The 18,375-nt window shown below is 33.0% G+C and overlaps 1 protein-coding gene across 1 annotated transcript; it reads right to left on the bottom strand.

Annotated features, from left to right (window-relative positions):
• Positions 1 to 3,224: 3,224 nt before the first annotated feature.
• On the bottom strand, positions 3,225 to 6,969 carry LOC125210716 (Eukaryotic aspartyl protease family protein). The gene is made up of 10 exons (XM_048110297.2): positions 6,402 to 6,969; positions 5,594 to 5,732; positions 5,138 to 5,379; positions 4,811 to 5,038; positions 4,592 to 4,730; positions 4,428 to 4,498; positions 4,243 to 4,342; positions 4,075 to 4,135; positions 3,887 to 3,958; positions 3,225 to 3,707 (listed from the first exon to the last, which is right to left on the bottom strand). Exons 1-10 carry the CDS (start codon positions 6,716 to 6,718, stop codon positions 3,499 to 3,501), a joined length of 1,578 nt encoding a protein of 525 aa, XP_047966254.1. The 5' UTR covers positions 6,719 to 6,969; the 3' UTR covers positions 3,225 to 3,498.
• Between the last annotated feature and the right edge of the window lie 11,406 nt (positions 6,970 to 18,375).

Below are 18,375 nucleotides of genomic sequence, written 5' to 3'. Positions count from 1 at the left end.
TGTTTTGAACTTGATTTGCGAATTTTGAATTTTCTCTCTTATCTTATTAAAATAAAATAAAATAATCATCCCTACCTCATTCATTCACGGAGTTATTAATTTTGGCTCAAAATATGATTTGTATTCTAGATCCGCCACTTTAATAAAAGAAATATTATTATGATTTATGTAGACTTGTTTTTACTTAAAAGTACTATCATAAGAAATAAAAATATTAGTATAATAGTAATATTATTATAATATTCCATCCGTCTCCGAAAAATAGAATTATTTTTTTGTCCGTCCCTTAAAAATAAAAACCTGTCCTTTTTAGGAGGTGTGACTCATTTTCCATTAACACATTTTTTTTATTTACTTCTTTCTTACTTTACCAAATTTGCATTAAACCGTAACATTTCAAATATTTCTATTTTTAAAGGACAAAGAGAATATCTTTTTAGAATTAGCCCCCGATTATTCATTCCGTCAATATCAACAATAAATATTGATTTTGAATAAGAGTCCGTATATGTGTGTATATTTACTTATTGGTAGTTATTACTCCCCCCTAAAATTCAAAGGGTACCAATATTTAAAGTCAATATGACAAGATGTTCGAACATATAATTGAAATTTTGGTGATCCAAATTAAAATTATTTATATGTGAATGAGAGGCACAGCTGGAAGAAAATTGGTTACCATGATTTAGGGCTCCAATCTCAAAGATTCCACGTTTTGAAGGTACACTAATTGTTCTACATCCTTGTATATCTACCCATGTCTACAATATTTATTACTACAATTTTATTAAATGAATATATGTGTTATATCTTTACATTATGTGTTGTCCCATTGTTTCCCACCAAAAAAAGATTCTCGTCTTCGGGAAATGTCATAGAACTCCAAAAATAAAATAAAAATTTTGAATTCGATTTAACTTTTTGAGTTGTGTTTCTGTGGGGAGATATACTTGTAATTTAAATTTGAATTGTTGGACTTTAATGCAAATTGAACCTATTTTTGATTTGTTTTTTTCATCAATGTTTTCTTCTATCATGTTATAAATTTCGTTGTCAAGCATCTAACACCTGAATAAGTAATAAAAAGTTGACACCACAAGATTTGAGGTTTTTTTATGAATTGAGTTACAATTTTGAATATCTGACAAAATTTGACAACACCGAAAGCCAATCCAAAACATGCATTTCATTGGGTGTCTTAATTTTACTTGCATTATTACACTTCTTTTTCTTGATGAGTAATAATATCTGAAAAAAGATACTAATAATCTAAGATCTATATGTATTAAATATGTCTAAAATAGAGTTCATTCTATTCATGAACAAATATGGGGCCCTCAATTTAGGTAGTCAATACGGAGTATTTTTTTAATATACCAAAATGATTTTTAAAAATGGGACTTCCATTAAATATCATTTTAGACAAACTATCTAAATTATTGCTTTCAAATCAACTGCACACGTTGTCTTCTCTCTTGAATGTAATGTTCATTCCGAGCAACTTCAACCATCAATTCTTGATAAGGATTAAGGATTAAGGATTAAGGAGCAATGCAATGTATTACTAATGAAATGAGATCTCTTAATAGTGTTGTTTTTTAATAGGTTCATGACACTTATGCTTATGCATTACATTCTATATTATCAAGCAAAGTAAGGGTATCATAGGCTAATAGTAGAAACATCTTATCGAAGAAAACTTAACTATATATCATGTCTATCTAAATGTCTTTTTTTTTAATGTTTATTATGTCTTAATTGCACATACATTCACACACACACACGCATGAAATTAGAATAAAATGTACATGGAAAACATAGTTCCCAAAGGGCCACAAGCTTAAAAGTAGAGCTAGGATGAGTTCCTCTTTATGCAAAACAACAAAAGGAAATAATAGCTTTTGGGATTGGAGTTGGAAGAGGAGGTGCAAATTCCAATTCTCAAAAGCCACACTCATCCAATCTTGATAATTTATTCATTATTTTTCCCTCACTTTATTCACTTGCTAGCATCTACTACAAACATAGTCCAACACCCTCCAACTCCCCCACTCAACACACACCATACAAATCATGGCTTGATCTAACTAGTATCCCTAGATTTCACCACTCACACAAATTCATAAATAAGCACATTTGCTAAAAGCATTATCAATCTTAGAAAAGCAGGGTGTCTAAACCAGACTTCATATATATTTGCATTAATCCAAATCTCACTCTCAAGGAATAAAAAGAGTAAATTTCTCCACTTCTTAATACTCCCTCCTGTCTCCTAAAACTAAGAACTTTAGACACGGTAAGGTTTTAATACAAAATTGGTAATTTAAGAAAGAGATAGTACTAAGAAAGAAAAAAGTGTAGTGGAAAATGGGACAACCTCATTAGAGAGAAAAATTTCCTAAAAAGGAAAGTTTCTATTTTTAGGGGACGGACCAAAAAGGAAAGAATTTCTATTTTTACGGGATGGAGGGAGTACATTTTTACTTTAATATCAACAAATGAATTTCTGAGGAGTGGGTGGTCTATTCCATTAGTGACAATTGATCAAGCTGGCAATTCAAAAGTTTAAACTACTTATACCTACAATGCAGGGGGGAGGGGGTTCATGATTATTCAACAGGAGCCTTCCTACTTGGTGCAAAAAAACAAGAATCATAACAAAATGCTTCAATCATACAAGCTGTCAATTTGGACTAATGTGGTCTAAACAAGCATTATAAATTAATAGCTTGGAACATAATTCACAAATAAAAACAGACATCATATGCTTCCTTAGATTGAGAAACACACCTGCACCAAGCTTGTTAGGTAAACAAGAATCTTTTCTCAATTGTTTGAAATTTTCTGCACAAAATGAATGAAAAAAATATCTGCAATCAACATAGAAATTATTCTTCAGTACTTGTCAAACAGATAAGGTTTCTCTGGCTCCAGCTAAGTTAAATTAATAAGTACTATGATTTGAGAGAAGCCCTACCTCAAAGGCTACCTATTGAAATGAGAGTCCAAGCCTACATAAATTCCAAGTTAAAGTTAGCATCCTATTGTATAGGAGTAAACTTTTCCCAGAAATAGTAGACATAAAAATGCAATCTTTTACAGTTCAAGTAGAAAAACGTGCAATAATAGACCTTACAGAATGGATTCCATTGGGCAACTATGGAAGTATCACAAGACTGTAAAACTGAATTTACACAAAAGAGAGAGAATCAAACAAAGACAACTGTAAAAAAAGTAATATTGGTTGACAAAAAATGCAACCAAAATTGAATTATGCATATCTCTATGTGAAGGAAGTGTATACTATTACATACAACAGTACATAAGCAGAAGTGCTAGGAACAACTCTATGTATGACCATCCTAATTCAAAGCCTATATAAGATTATATAAAGAAAAAGGGATGTTGGGATGGTGAATAATAATGATGCAGTGGGAAAGAATGAAGCTAAGAATCAGAATTTACATGGAACTAACAAAGATTTATATTTTATGTACTCTATGAGAGATGAGCTATGAGCATCAATGAGAATAGTTTTGCCAAACATGACAGGCATTTGGCAGAGGATTCAGAAGGTGTCCTTCCGGCAACTGCAGGAGAAACTGCACGGCTATTTGGCGCACTCTGCTGTTGTGCTGTCGGCAGTGAGTTGGAAGAGCTGTTATTGCCTGATGGATTCAGAGGCGCTCTGTCATTGAGATCCTTACCTGGAAAGATCAACATATACGGGTTGATGGTGTGAACTGGATAGAGAAACGAGGTTCTAGGTTGAGAATGCTTTGTTGAAATAGGTACTATCAACAGATGCAGAAGATGCGAAAAATGACCATGCAATTTATGCTTAAAATAGACAAATTTAAGCATACACTAGATTATGGACACTCACAATTTGATTCAGACCAACCCAGCTTGAAGTTTTCCCTGTCGAATACAATCTGATATCCAGTCATGAAGTTCTCTGCAAGGCATAGCCAATCACAAAAGGGCACTCACATGATGCCAACCAAATGGAAAGATGCACAACTCATTGCTTCCCATGGTAAGAGTCAGAAGCTTTTATTAAGATTCACTTACGTCCGATTGTCCCAATATCTCCATCTGCGGCCTGTACTGCTAAACAGAATCCAACAGCACCCTGTACCAAAAACAGACTATTCAGAGATTTCACATGTTTCGCATCTTAAGTTTCGTCATTCATGAACTAACAATTGACACCATCTATAACTCCAGAAACCAAATAACCTCAGTTCCATATATCACAAAAACTGGATTCTTGACCACAAAACTTTTGGATGTTGCAAACTTCAGAGTGAAAGAAGGAAGCTTAGGCACCCCATCAGAACTGTTTTCCATAAAATAATCAGCTGTGTAGATAAATAAATCAATGGGTAGTTTTAACACATGGTAAACAGTCAAAACAAACACACCTGGATTTGTAGCAGTACTTCCATGGGTATCCTTCAAAGCTTGATTTTGAAGCATTTACTTGGCTGTCAAACTACAACCAAAACAGTGCGTCTAACAAACTTGCTCACTTTTACAACAGATACCAGGATGAATAAAACTAAAAGAGAAGGGAAAAAAGAATCACCTCATTAGCCACCTTTTCAAAAATTTGTGCTGGAAGAAATGAGAATGAAGACCCACTGTCGACCAGCATCTGGAACTCCGGATTTTCAATACATGAGCTCTCAATGCAGCACACATCCACTCCGACAATATATGTTAAACTGTATCACGAACTGGATCAAAAATGAACTGCAATGTGCAAACAAAAGAAAAAAAAAGAGTAGCAGCTGTTGTTACTTACTTTTTCCCATGCAAAGGCAAAAATGGAGTAGTTTGTTGGCCAGCAATTCCCTGGTCCCCAAAAAGTAACCTTCCAGAATCATCTTCATTAAAACATAGAGAAAAGGAATTTCTAATATATCCAGCTTTTGCAAGAAAACTCCCAACAGAAATTTCTCCAAGTCCAAGACCCAAGAGCCCATCAGGAGCAACTCCACTCAGGTACCCACCAGTTTGTTTACTACCACACCTAAAATAGAAGAGTGTATAAGAATCAAGAAAAGAAGGGGAAAATGTTTCTTTATTGTAGTTATCGGGTGCATTGAGGTATGAGCAAAGCAAAACGCACCCAATAACCACTGGAGCCTTGACAGATTTGTTAGATACGTCTGAATTGCCTGGCAGGAGATGAAGAACATCTTCAACCAGAAATCCAGAAGTTGAGGTATCATCTGAATAGTAGTTGATGGTATAAGGACATTGTTGCTTAGGATTTGGACAGTTTGGACCCAGTGCACATAATTGGTGGCTGCAAGAAATGGTTTTGCTAGTACTAGAACCAGAAGGACTGTACTCACTAAGATCTCTATCCTGCATAATAAATGCCCGAAAAACAAGAGGGCACCTGCCAATCAATCATTCGGAATAAGTGATACTAAGCAGTACAAACAGCTCATTGCTTCTGATACGAGTTTATTGGGCTGCAGTTTTTTTGCTTTCTCTCATATAAAAAATTATCACTAAGGAAGTCAACTGAAACCAATTTAGGAGATCATGGACCACCAAAAGAGAATGTAAGACATACCAGGCTGCTATAGTAACTGGACGATAGTGGTGCACATTGAACACAATCACAGGGAACCCAAAATAGGTCACTTCCAGCATCCAATGCCACAAGAAAAGATACTTTTGGTGTGCCTATGTCAATCCACATATAGTGCAACCTATTTGAGATTAAAATCAGTGAATATCCCTAAACAGTTAACAGCAAACAAAAGCTAGATATGAATTGTACAGATAAGAAAGCAGGCGTATATCTCGTATTTAAAGCGACATAGCACACTCTAACTTATGGCTAGTCATATAGAGCAACTCTGAGACAAGAAAATATTTTTTTTGCAAGCTTCACACTCCCTACCTTCCAGATATCTTGGCGCCTTGTGTACTCCTAATCCTATCTAAATTCAAGTATGGGATTATTTTTTATTGACCATTGTATTAGAGAAAAGCGATAGTAATATTAATTGCATAGCCTGAGCTCTCAAATAAACAGATGCAATCCCCAATTATTAGCAACGATTAGTATTGCAGCCTATACATAACAAGATTCCTCTCAATCTCATAGTATTTGTTTAACTTCAATAAAAACTACAGAAGTCTCTCCTATTCCAGATTTGGCAACATAAAAACATAAATAACGAAATATTTCCACATAAATCCTTGTTGCCATAAAAAAGTCAATCAATCTTAAAATTGAATAATACTATTTCGGTTTTAACAAGTCATTCCCCCAATTTTCGGAGTTTTACTAATAAATTGAATTCCCCTTGGCGTGTTCCAGAGCAAGTTCCGATCACATCAAATGAGAGAGGAGAAAGAGAGAGAGTTGTGACCATCCGAAGTCATTTCCAAGAGGCAATGTGGCGCTGCCTGCAGCGGGGTAGAGAAATTGGAACTGAGGATTGAGCTTAAGCGTCTGTCTCTGGACGTCGCTGCTGAGCAGGCGGCGGTAATACTCCAAGCTCCGCCGCTGCGGCCAAAAACCGCCGTTTAATCCAGTTCCATTCCTCAAAACCCTGGCATCGCGGTGAGCCCTGGCTTCATCCGAAAATCGATGCACCAGCCTGGCGGAATAGACGATTGGAGCCCCTGATCGAGGCTCAACACAAAATACGAGTAGAAAAGCAAGCAGAGGTAACCGGATCTCCATTGATTGAAGGAGATCGGAAAAAGGTAGAATCCACACTGCAGGGGAAGATATATGTGTGTGTGTGTATTTTACGAAAACAAATGTTTAGTGTAGTTGTAGTTGTAGTTGTGGTTGGTAGAAGAAGAGAGAAAGAGTAAATGCAAGAGTAGATAGAATAGAGAGAAAGAGAGTGCGGTGAGAAGGCAATGAGGAGTGAGGAAGAAGATGCACAGCACAGCAGAGATCAGGGGATTGGGCGTAGTGCGCACCGTGGCGCATTTTAATACGCACCCAAAAAGGAAAGTCGGAAAACTACGTTTCTTTTTTTGTCTGTTTCTCTCTCATTTTATACTCAGATTTTGACACATCCTTATTTAAGCCTCGAAATTGATAATAATATCATTTGTTTCATAAAAAAAATAAAGAATTTTTCAGTTTTAATCTACTCCCTCCCTTCCATAATACTCCCTCCGTCCCAGAAAAATTGTCTCATTTCCTTTTTCACCCTCATTTTGCAAGAATAATAATAAATACTTAAAGTAGAGAGAGTAAAGTAAAATAGAGAATACTATAGAGAATAGTCTTACCTACATTATTATTTCTCTTATTTTACTCTCTTTCAACTTTACCAATTTATTAGCATTATTTTTGCAAAACGAGTGCAAAAAGTAAACTGGGACAATCTTTCTGGGACGGAGGCAGTACTAAAAAAGAGTTTTATATGCCCGCAGGGGCTTAGCGCAGTTGGTTCCGGGGAAGCAGATATTGCTACAAGGAGCTGGGTTCGAATCCCACTACTGGCGTGTGGGAGCTTCCATCTCTCAGGCACAAGTGTGAGGCCTTGAGAGATGGGCTTCTGTCAGGACAGTGGGTTGAAGGCCTCCTCTCTAACGGAGACATTCCACCAACTTATTTTTACTCACATTATATTATATATAAGTGAAACTCATATTCCACTAACTTATTCAATCCACTTTTTTTCACATTTCTTAAAACACGTGTCATAACCAAAGAGGACTACTATTGCTGGACGGATGGAGTATGTCATAAAAATACTTCAGTTCTAATTTCTATACTTCATTCATTCTGCAATAGGAATCCTATTTAGCTGGGATGAAATCCCTTACTATTGATATTCCTCACACCCCAATATTTTATTCATCAAATATAATAAAATAAATTATAAAATAATAGGGTGTGAGGACAACACCCAACTGTGTACCCCTCCACGGCAGGAGATCTCATCCCTATTTAGTTATGACACGAATTTTAAGAAATATAAAGAAAAGTATGTTGAATAAGTTAGTGGAATATGAATTTCACTTATACATACTGGTATTATAGTAATAAAATGTGAGTAAATTAAGTTAGTGGAATATGAGACTCACTTACCATTTATAATAAAATTGAATCAAATATGCTTTAATCATGGGACATACCGAAATAGTAAAATAAGACTCTTATTGTTTACAGAGAGTAAATTTTTTCAAATGTGGTGGGATTTTTTTTTTACTTTATTAATTACGCCTTAAAACTTATGTTATTATAAATGCCTTTATATTATGGGACTGGATTGAATATTAATTTAGAAAATAAAGTTAATCATATTCATGAACTTTATATTAAATTCCTAAGTTTACTTTGAATTTATTTTAAATTTCACTTTAACATTCTTCATTTCGAAAAACCGGAAATCTTTCAAACTGTTTTAGTCAATAAAAAAAAAAAAAAACTACAATAAAAGTTGTTTAAATCCAAATTTCTTAGATTATTTTTTTACTCTTGAGGAGGAGAGAAAGAAAGGGATAGTTCAATTACAGTTACTAGGAATAAATTAGTTTTAGTTTTTTCTTATCATTCACTACATGGATTATTTTCTACTATTTGTTTTATATTTATTTGTATATAATTTAATGAAAACAATAATTTATATTGTACTATCTTGTATATATGTTTCAAATTATTAGATTATTTAAATAAATAGTCACAATAATGAAATATTTATAGTTAACATAATGATAACTAACTTAGTTGATATTTAAAAAATGATAATATATCTTGTTAATAAAAATTATATTGTGACATTCTATAGATGGAGTAAAAATTTCATAGTCCTTCCATATCATGGTGTTATAATAATATGGTGTGCCTTACCAATAAATTCTTAACAAATGGAAATAAATAAGCCCATATGCCAAACCAATTGGACACATACTTCATCCGTCCCAAAATAAGCGACTCGCATTCCTTTTTGGACGTCCCAAGATAAGTGAGTCATTTACTTTTTTTTTCATTCTCTCTCTTACTTTTTCTCTATGTTTTATTAACTATATTACTTTATTCACTTTCCACTTTACTGACAAAACCTCATTTCCTTAAATCATGTGCCGAAATTTTTTTGCTCAGTTATCTTGAGACGGATGGAGTACATTTTATAAACTGACGGAGTAAGAGAGGTCCATTTTATGGAAACTCTCTAATAGTACTCTCTTCATCCTCAAAAGAATATGAACTTTGGATTCGCCACGAGTTTTAATGCATTATTGATAAAGTAAGATAGAGAGATAGAAAAAGTTTTTAAGTATTATTAGTAGAGAATGAGTCCCACCTTATTAGAGAGAAGAGAGTTTCCAAATTTAAAAATTCATACTCTTTCAGAACAGATAAAAAAGAAATTAATACGTACTCATTGGGACCGAGGAAACATTAAATATGAAAATTTCCTTATGTAATTATTGGCGTTCCATAATTGAAATATTTCCTTATGTAACTACTGCACTATTTTATATGGACATTGATCTCATAAAATAATATAATATAATATAAGGGAGTGATCAATTGCTAACTAATCATTTAATTGCTAACTATAACTAATTTAAGGCCACATGATTTTAAAAAACGTGTGATCTACAATTTGCCACGTGTAATTTTCATTTTTATTAATTAAATCGAAAAAAATTAAAAAAAAAACGTCAAATTAGGGTTTTGGATGAAAATGTCAATATAGTACTTCGAAAATATCAACACAATGCTTTGAGAATGTCAACACAAATTTAGGATTGACATTATATATGTTTTATATTGACATATTATCTTAGCTGTACTGACATTAGCCTGTGTACGAAAAATACGAAAATTCTAGATTTTTTTTTTCAAATTTTGACGTCGGAACATATGCGTGTAGTATATCGTTGGAATCCTTATAAAATTATCTTTAATTTAATATATGTTATATGAATTTAAAGTTTTGGGATTTCTTTTAAAAGTTAGTTATAACTAACTTGACATTAATACCCCTATTGATTTTTATTGGAATTAATCCTATAGCCTTATTGACGTTTTTTGTTGATCGTATTGACATTTTGTGGTTAATGATCTAGGCCTTTAATTTGAATATCTAATGGCTATTATTGAGTTGTAGTTAGCAATTAAGCATTGAGCTAGCAATATAACAATCCCAATATAATATAATATAATATACAATAATATTATACATATGAAAAATATATTCATATTGGCGTGCTATATACTACAACATTTCTCTTTCATTTTACTACTATTTGAAATAATATAAGAATATTACATTTTTTATTTTCTATTTTCATTGTTTTAAAATCTTGAAATAGAAAGATAGGAGTAGTAAAAATTATAGTATAATTTATTATGATAACAAAATATAAGTTGTAGTCATAATTTTTATTTGTTTAAAATTTTCAAATATATAAGGTTTTACCCATAAAATTCAAATAGTACTATTATCAGAGAGTTGTAATATGATTTGTTTTCCTTGATGTGAAAAGTAATGCAACATGAATATTTTTTATATGTATAATATTATTATATTATGAGATCATTCTACATATATAAATATTGTAGTAATATATGGAACACCAATAATTACATATAAAATTTCCATTTTTAATACTATTAGAAGACTTTCCATAAAATTACTTTCCATAAAATTAGCAAATGAACCTGTCTTGTTCCTCAGTTTATAAAATGCATGTGTAAAATTGATTTGGCATGTGAGCTTATTTATTTCCATTTGTCAATAAGTTATGGTGAAGCAAACCACATTATTATGTCACATGGTTACTCCTATAGATGTGTATTTGAAAAAAGAAATAAATGAAAAATATAATAATCTCAAAAATCAATTTCTTAGATGTGTATTTGAACAAAGAAATAGATCCTAAATATAATAATCTCAAAAATCATTTTCTTTGAAAACTTCATTTTTTTTCAATTAAACAAGAACTAAGTGTTAAACGTTGATTTACAAGGTGTACTCTGCGCGGACAATTTTCATCGACTCTTGAAAATGACTAGAAAATTAAAGAAATAAAGAAAATTAGATAAATAGAAAAATAGAATGAAGAGTGATTATAGAAACAAATTGAGAAATGTGGTAAAAGCCATTTTAGTCTATTCAAGTTAAATTTAGCAGTGTTTACTGTTTATGTTTTTAGAAGTTACTTGCCGCCAATTTCTAATTAAACAATGTTCAACTATTTTAATGAACTACTCTAGAAATGAGCCATAACTATTTTGAGCAATTAAAAAGAATGAACATGTGACTATTTTGACGAACCAAGAACTGACTGTTGTGAACTTATGAGAATCTATTAAAATGTTAAGTTTTTGCAAACCAAGAAAACATTTTTTAGCAAATATTAAAAATGAGCAAGTGACTATTTTCCCTCGAGATATGCATATGGTTGCAAATTGTGATCGTCTAGTTTCTTTTATTTAAAGCCATTTTATTAGGCAGACGCAACACAAATATTGAAATCCTAATTATTTTGTATTTTTATTTAAATTAAGTAAATTCTTTTTTTAATGAAATTGTGATATTTTGTTTATCCAAAAATTCTGACTTACCTATAACTAAAGAAACAAGGAAAAATCTAGTAAATGTTAATATTGTTAAGTGTTCAGATTTAACAGATTTTGCATGTATAGGACTATGGATAGTGGCACAAAAGCATATATATAGAAAATGTAAGTATTTAAAATTTAAATATTTTTGTTTGCACGTTTTTGTGGATTCCAATATTGGCATATTTTTTTAGCACTATTCGAACTCTTGAACATTAAAAAATTGAGAACTTACCCAATGATTATATTTTTTTCATTTTAGCTCGTCCATTAAAAGCAGTCTTTATCTATTTATAGTCCCAATGTTAAAGACTACTCTTTCCGTCCCGGCTAAGATGACACATTGCTTAGCTGACACGGAATTTTAAGAATTATTGGTTAAAGTGTTTAATTGGAGAGAGAGAAGGTGAGTGTAAGCAATGGCGGATCCAGGAATCGATAACCGTGGGATCGGATCGGACAAGACAAAAAATATAGTAATATTTAAATAATTACTCCCTCCGTCCCGCTTTAGCAGTCCCATTGACTTTTCTGCACTTATTTTGTAAAAATAATAATAAATAATTAAAATGGAGAAATAATAAAGTAAAAAAGAGAATAATATAGAGAAGAGTCTTATCTACATTATTCTCTTTTTTGTTTTATTATTTTTCCACTTTAACTATTTATTATCATTTTTACAAAACGAGTACAGAAAAGTCAATGGGACTGCTAAAGTGGGACGGAGGGAGTATAATTTAATAAAAAAAATATTAAAATTTATAATCTCCCCATCCCATAAAAAATATCCCTTCTATTTTTGGTAACTTCTTTCTCTCTTTCTCTCTAATAAGGAGGGTCTCATTATTCAATAACAATACTATAATTAGTTTTTTTTGGCTCTTACTTTACCAATTGCGCATTAATTACCGTATCATTTCAAATGTCATTATTTTGTTAGAAAGGGGGGAGTATATCGGTTATGTATACTCCATTTTTTGCAAGATAGTTGACATCAAAAAATATATTCTGCAAACAACTAAAAATTGTTTCATTAAACATTATTTACAATAATTTGGATATATTTTTTAAAAGTATAAAAATCATGATATATCCAACCATTTATCCTTGGTAACTAGATAAGTAAAATAATGAATTCAATAAAAAAATGTCAATAAGAGAAAAATAGAGAATATAACAATTATTGATTAATATACTATAAATTGAAAAATAAAATACTAGTAATAATCTTATTAAGGTTATGATAAGTAAAATAATGAATTCAATAAAAAATGTTAATAAGAGAAAAAATAGAGAATATAACAATTATTGATTAATATACTATAAATTGAAAAATAAAATACTAGTAATAATCTTATTACATGAAACTGTAAAAGATTCAATTTAAAAGACTTGAATTAATGTTGGAACTTATATCAATGTTGAAACTTAAAATAAAGCTACCGCTAAATTTCAAAAGAAAATTTAAATTACCATTGGAACTTGTATTACTAGAATATAAGCCGAAAATGAGACTGGTTCTAAGTTAATCAACAATTAAAAAATATAAAAAAAAATAAAAAAAAAGGAGGAAGGCCCAGTTTAGGAGCCCATTTCACAGAAAACTTATGAAAAACTCTTTCTGAGCATGCCGCCGGGTTCTGGATATATAGGATGGGGCAGATACGTGAAGGCGGTGGGGTCAGCAGCTGATGGAGGGCGTTTCCCGGCCACTCTCCGGTGCATACGGTGGGGTCGGCCGACCCTGCGCAACTCCACCTAGATCCGCCGCTGGGTGTAAGTATTAAAGTAGAGAGATAAAGAAATATGAATATTTTAATAGGAGTGAGAAAAAGTGGCCGAGTGTATTAATTGGAGAGAGAAAGTTATCAAAAAAGGAAATGTGTCATCTTAATTGGGACAAACCAAAAAAGAAAACGTGTATCTTAAGCAGGACGGAGAGAGTACCGAGTACTTACTATTTTTATTATTATTTTTTTTTAGTTATTAAAAATATTAAAATAAGTTACTAATGGGCTCTGGATGACAATGGAGTGGCGTACTCTTACAGACTTGCACGCCATAGTAATAGAGTACGACGTGATCAACGACCCTTAATATCGTGCTTAAGAAGAGCCGGTCATGATTATATGACTTATTGGTGGAAAACATTTTTTAGTTTTTTTTTCATTTCTGTTGGTATTCAATGGAGTACGTGATTATTGAAAAAAGAGTACTCCCTCTCTTCGCTATTAGGAGTCTCATTTCTTGAAGGCATATGAGTCTCATTTATATATACTCTCTCTGTCCTATTAAAAATGAAACGTTTACCTTTTTGGATTGTCCCATTAAAAATGAAGCGTTTCCTTAAAGTAGAATAACTCTATTTCTTCATTAACTCACAAAACAACACTATATAAAAAACCATATCGATTCCCAAATGTTTCATTTTAAGTGAAACGAAGGGAGTACTAGTTTTAAATAAAATGTGAGTGGAATAAGTTGATAGATTATGAGACCATATTACCGTAAAAATGAATTGAGACTTCTATTTACGGACATACTAAAATGAAAAATGAGAGTCCTATTCAACGAAAGGAATAGGAATTTAGTGAATAATGGAAATGCACGCCTTGCTTCGAGTCAAAAAGCATTGCTATTATTCAAACGTGCAACCAAAACAGCAGAATCAATAGGACCATTTTATATAAGACTTGTAGCTCAGCAACCTTAATCACACGCATTTACGTACTACTCCCTCCATCCCATAAAAGATGTCACACCTTCCTTTTTAGTTTGTCCCATAAAAGATGTTATATTTTCATTTTAAAAAAAAACTCTCTCCCACATGAATATAAAAATAATATTTTTTCTCTCCATTTAACACACAAAATAAAACTTCCTAAAATTCCGTACCGTCGACGGAGGGAGTATTACTTATTTGGCATTTTTCTATTGTATGCTCCAATTTATATTTGCATATCAAAATTATAATAACATACCTAATTATAACCGTAACAGCTGCATATCAAAAGAAAAAAGATGATTACCGAATACTATCATAATTATTTAGACAAATCAGTCTTTGCTAGGCATGTTACATTAGCACAAGATAATTAATTTAGATGGCCTTTAAAATAATGATATGTTATGTCACTCTATTGGACTATTAAATAATCCACCATTTTGAACTAATTCGCTTCGGGCCTCAATGACCGAGATAGGCTTTGATGGCCTAACATGATTCATGAATCTTATTTTATCTACCAAACAACCAAATAACTCATATAACTCATATATCTTGGTTTTATTTAGGCTACCAAACAAACACGTATATCTATAACTATAGTGAAAAACAATAAAAAAGAAAAACATTTTGATGCACGGTGCCATCCATCGAGAACTTTTTTCTATTATTTAATAAACTATATTTTTAAATTAATAATTTTTTTTTATAAATTATTACTATATCCGTCTCTTAAAAATATAAACTGCTATTTTCATTTTGATCCATCCTTTAAAAATAGAAACTTTTAAACTTTCTATTTTAGGAAATTTTTTACCTCATACTCCCTCCGTCCCACTTTAGCAGTCCCATTGACTTTTCTGCACTCATTTTGTAAAAATGATAATAAATAGTTAAAGTGGAGAAATAATAAAGTAAAAAAGAGAATAATGCAGAGAAGAGTGTTATCTACATTATTCTCTTTTTTACTTTATTATTTCTCCATTTTAACTATTTATTATCATTTTTACAAAATGAGTGCAGAAAAGTCAATGGGACTGCTAAAGCGGGACAGAGGGAGTATTACTCTTAAATGTCAATTTATTTACAACTTATATCATTAAAAGTACTATTAATTAATAATGTGGACCCCATAATCCACTAAGTTCTAATACTCCATCCGTCCCATAAAAGTTGAGTCGTATTCTTTTTTAGTCCGTCCAAATAAAGTTGAGTCATTTCCTTTTTTAACTAAAGACAAAACATCTAATCACACTTACTTTATTCCATCAATTACTTTACTCTCTCTTATCTTTTCTACTTTTTTCATCTCTCCTATATATTTAATATAAATTCTTAATCTCTGTGCCCAAAAGTTTGTCTCAACTTTTATGGGACGGAGGGAGTACTACTTACACTAAATTTTCTTTTTCTCTTACTTTATTCATTTTTTCTCTTCCTTACTTTAATAATTATATTTTAAAATCCATGTCGTTTCAAAAGATTTTATTTTTTTAAAGATAAAAGTGTGTTCTAACAAATATAGTTAATAATTAAATAATATGTCACCCTGCAAATGACCGTGCATGAGTTTTTGCATAAGGGCACTAGCAATAGGGTTGATAAACTCGACAGCCGCTCGGTGAGTTTTCCGACCCTATTGCGGAGAAGAGGCCGCAATTTTTGCCTCTAAATCGTCGTGGCACGACGCTTTCTTCGGCGGGCGTGATGACGCTATTGCAGGGTAGTTCCGCCGTAGAATCCGCCCCCGAACTTGAATTTTTTTTTTCATTATTTTATTCTATACTCTATAAATATCTCATTCCACACCCCATTTCATCACTCCTTCACTTTAATCTCATCTCATCTATCTCTCTCAAGAAAACAAAAAATGAATCCAAGTGGCCCCCCAACAAATCCCGAAAAAACTCTGATGTACACCGAGAGTTCCTTCCCCAACATTCCCCAATTGAGAGGACCCATGACTCCGGCTATCCAGGCTGCCTACTACTCCCTCTGTTCCACAGTAGTGGAGTATTTTTGTCATTTTGGTACGTTACATTACAGTGGAGTCATTTTTTTTCTTGCAAAAGTCAACATATTTTTTCGCTCTACATCTCTCTACCTTTTTCAATTCTTCCTTTACTTAATTCACTTAATACTTTATTTCTAAATTGCGTACCAAAAATAAACGTCTTCACTACTTTGGAATGGAGAGAGTACAACTTTGATCAAGTTGCAGGAATTGATTCCAACTATGGAGACGAAGTGTATCGCCCGACCATGGATGAACAAAATTTGGGTACCCTAGGAACGCATGGCTCCATCTCTAACCAGAACTTCAACATCGATAATTATGAGGTCTCGGACATGGAGCCGTCAATCTACAAGGATGTTCTCATGAAAGAAACAAAGTTTTTGGATAAAGCTACAACTCACACCTGCACACTCTGCAACATTTAAATGCAGTTTTGACTCATTTGATTTCATGTTGTGCTGGCATAATTTGATCATATGAATCAACTTGTAATCTCTATTTGAGCCTCTTCGATCATTCAATCAATGCAATGAGTTCTTTTTTATCATGGTATCAGAGCCTAAGTTCATCCTAGGTTCTGCCCATTTTTCTCCTCCATCTTCCCTTTTCAGTTTAACATAATGTCTGATAGTGAAAGCTCAAATGATGGGCAAAACAAGCCCAAGCGTTCCGAAAATATATTTCCAGTTTTAACTCAAAGTCATCCAATAGCTATCAAGCTCACAGATAGCAACTATCTTCTATGGAAGCAACAGCTCATGACTACCATTCGTGGATTCGAGTTGGAGTCCTACTTGATGGGAGAAGAAGATACCCCCCCACCTCCAAAATGCTGGCAGTTGAGGGATTTACTAAAATGAAGCTCAACCCAAAATATTCAGCTTGGCACAGGCAGGATCAGCTGCTTGCTTCGTGGATTCAGTCCTTTCTCACTGAGAGTACGCTGATGCTGGTTGTTGGCCTAATTAACACCAGTAGGGAGATATGGAGCGCTCTGGAAACCAGCTTCGCCAGTCAATCGAAGGCAAAAATTATGCAGTATAAGTTTCAGTTGCAAACTACAAAGAAAGAAAATCTCTCCATGAGAGAATACTTAGGCAAGATCAAGACATCTTGTGATCTTCTTGCTTCCGTTGGTTGCCGAATCCCTGAAGAGGACCAAATCCTCTATGCCTTGGGAGGATTAAACAAAGATTACGATTCTGTTATGGTGGCTATTTCAGCCAGAATTGATCCCTGGAGTATGCAAGAGGTGTCTGCCTTACTACACACTTTTGAATCTAGGTTGGAAAGTTCTAGCTCAAAGTCTGACAATATTAATTCTGATGGATCTCTCCCATCAGCATTACTTGGCTCAACCTTTTGCACCAAGAAAAGATGATTTTCATCAATAGGCTCGAGGTAGCTATTCTGGTTTTGGCCGAGGGGGAGGAGGTAGAAGTGCTGGTCACAGAGGAGGTAGATCTGGAGGATTCAAAGGCAGAGGTAGCAATAGGCTTATATGCCAACTTTGTCAAAAACCTGGCCATTCGTGTAATAGATGCCGGTATCGTTTTGAGCAGAGTTACATGCCTCAGCAAAATGTTCAACACAGGTAGCCACAACAACAAACTTTTCATCAAAGTTTCCAGCCTAGGCAATCTGCTCCTTCTGTCAACATGGCTTCGATCAGAGGGCCTCAATCCCACTACTCTCCTTCTGAGTACAATGCTGATTCCACTCCTCCCACATCCTGGTACCCTGACTCAGGTGTCACCCACCATGTGTCAGATGACCTCTCCAATCTCAACATTGTTGCTGAATATTGTGGAGGTACATCTCTTCACCTTGGTGATAATTCTGGTGTTGATATAGTTCATGTTGGTGAATCTTTTGTATGCTCTATTGCTTCTCCTCATTACAAAAATTCCAAGCCTTTTTTGTTAAAAATTTGCTTCATGTTCCTCAAGTGTCCAAAAATTTGCTTAGTGTGTCTCATTTTGCTAAAGACAACCATGTTTTCTTTGAATTTCACCCTTCCTTTTGTGTTGTGAGAGATCAGGACACCAAGGAAATCCT

Source organism: Salvia hispanica, chromosome 3 (genome assembly GCF_029641045.1).
Source record: "Salvia hispanica isolate PSC_SH4W2 chromosome 3, Shi_PSC_v1, whole genome shotgun sequence".
Lineage (NCBI taxonomy): Eukaryota > Viridiplantae > Streptophyta > Magnoliopsida > Lamiales > Lamiaceae > Salvia > Salvia hispanica.
This window is presented reverse-complemented; position numbering and strand designations above follow the sequence as displayed.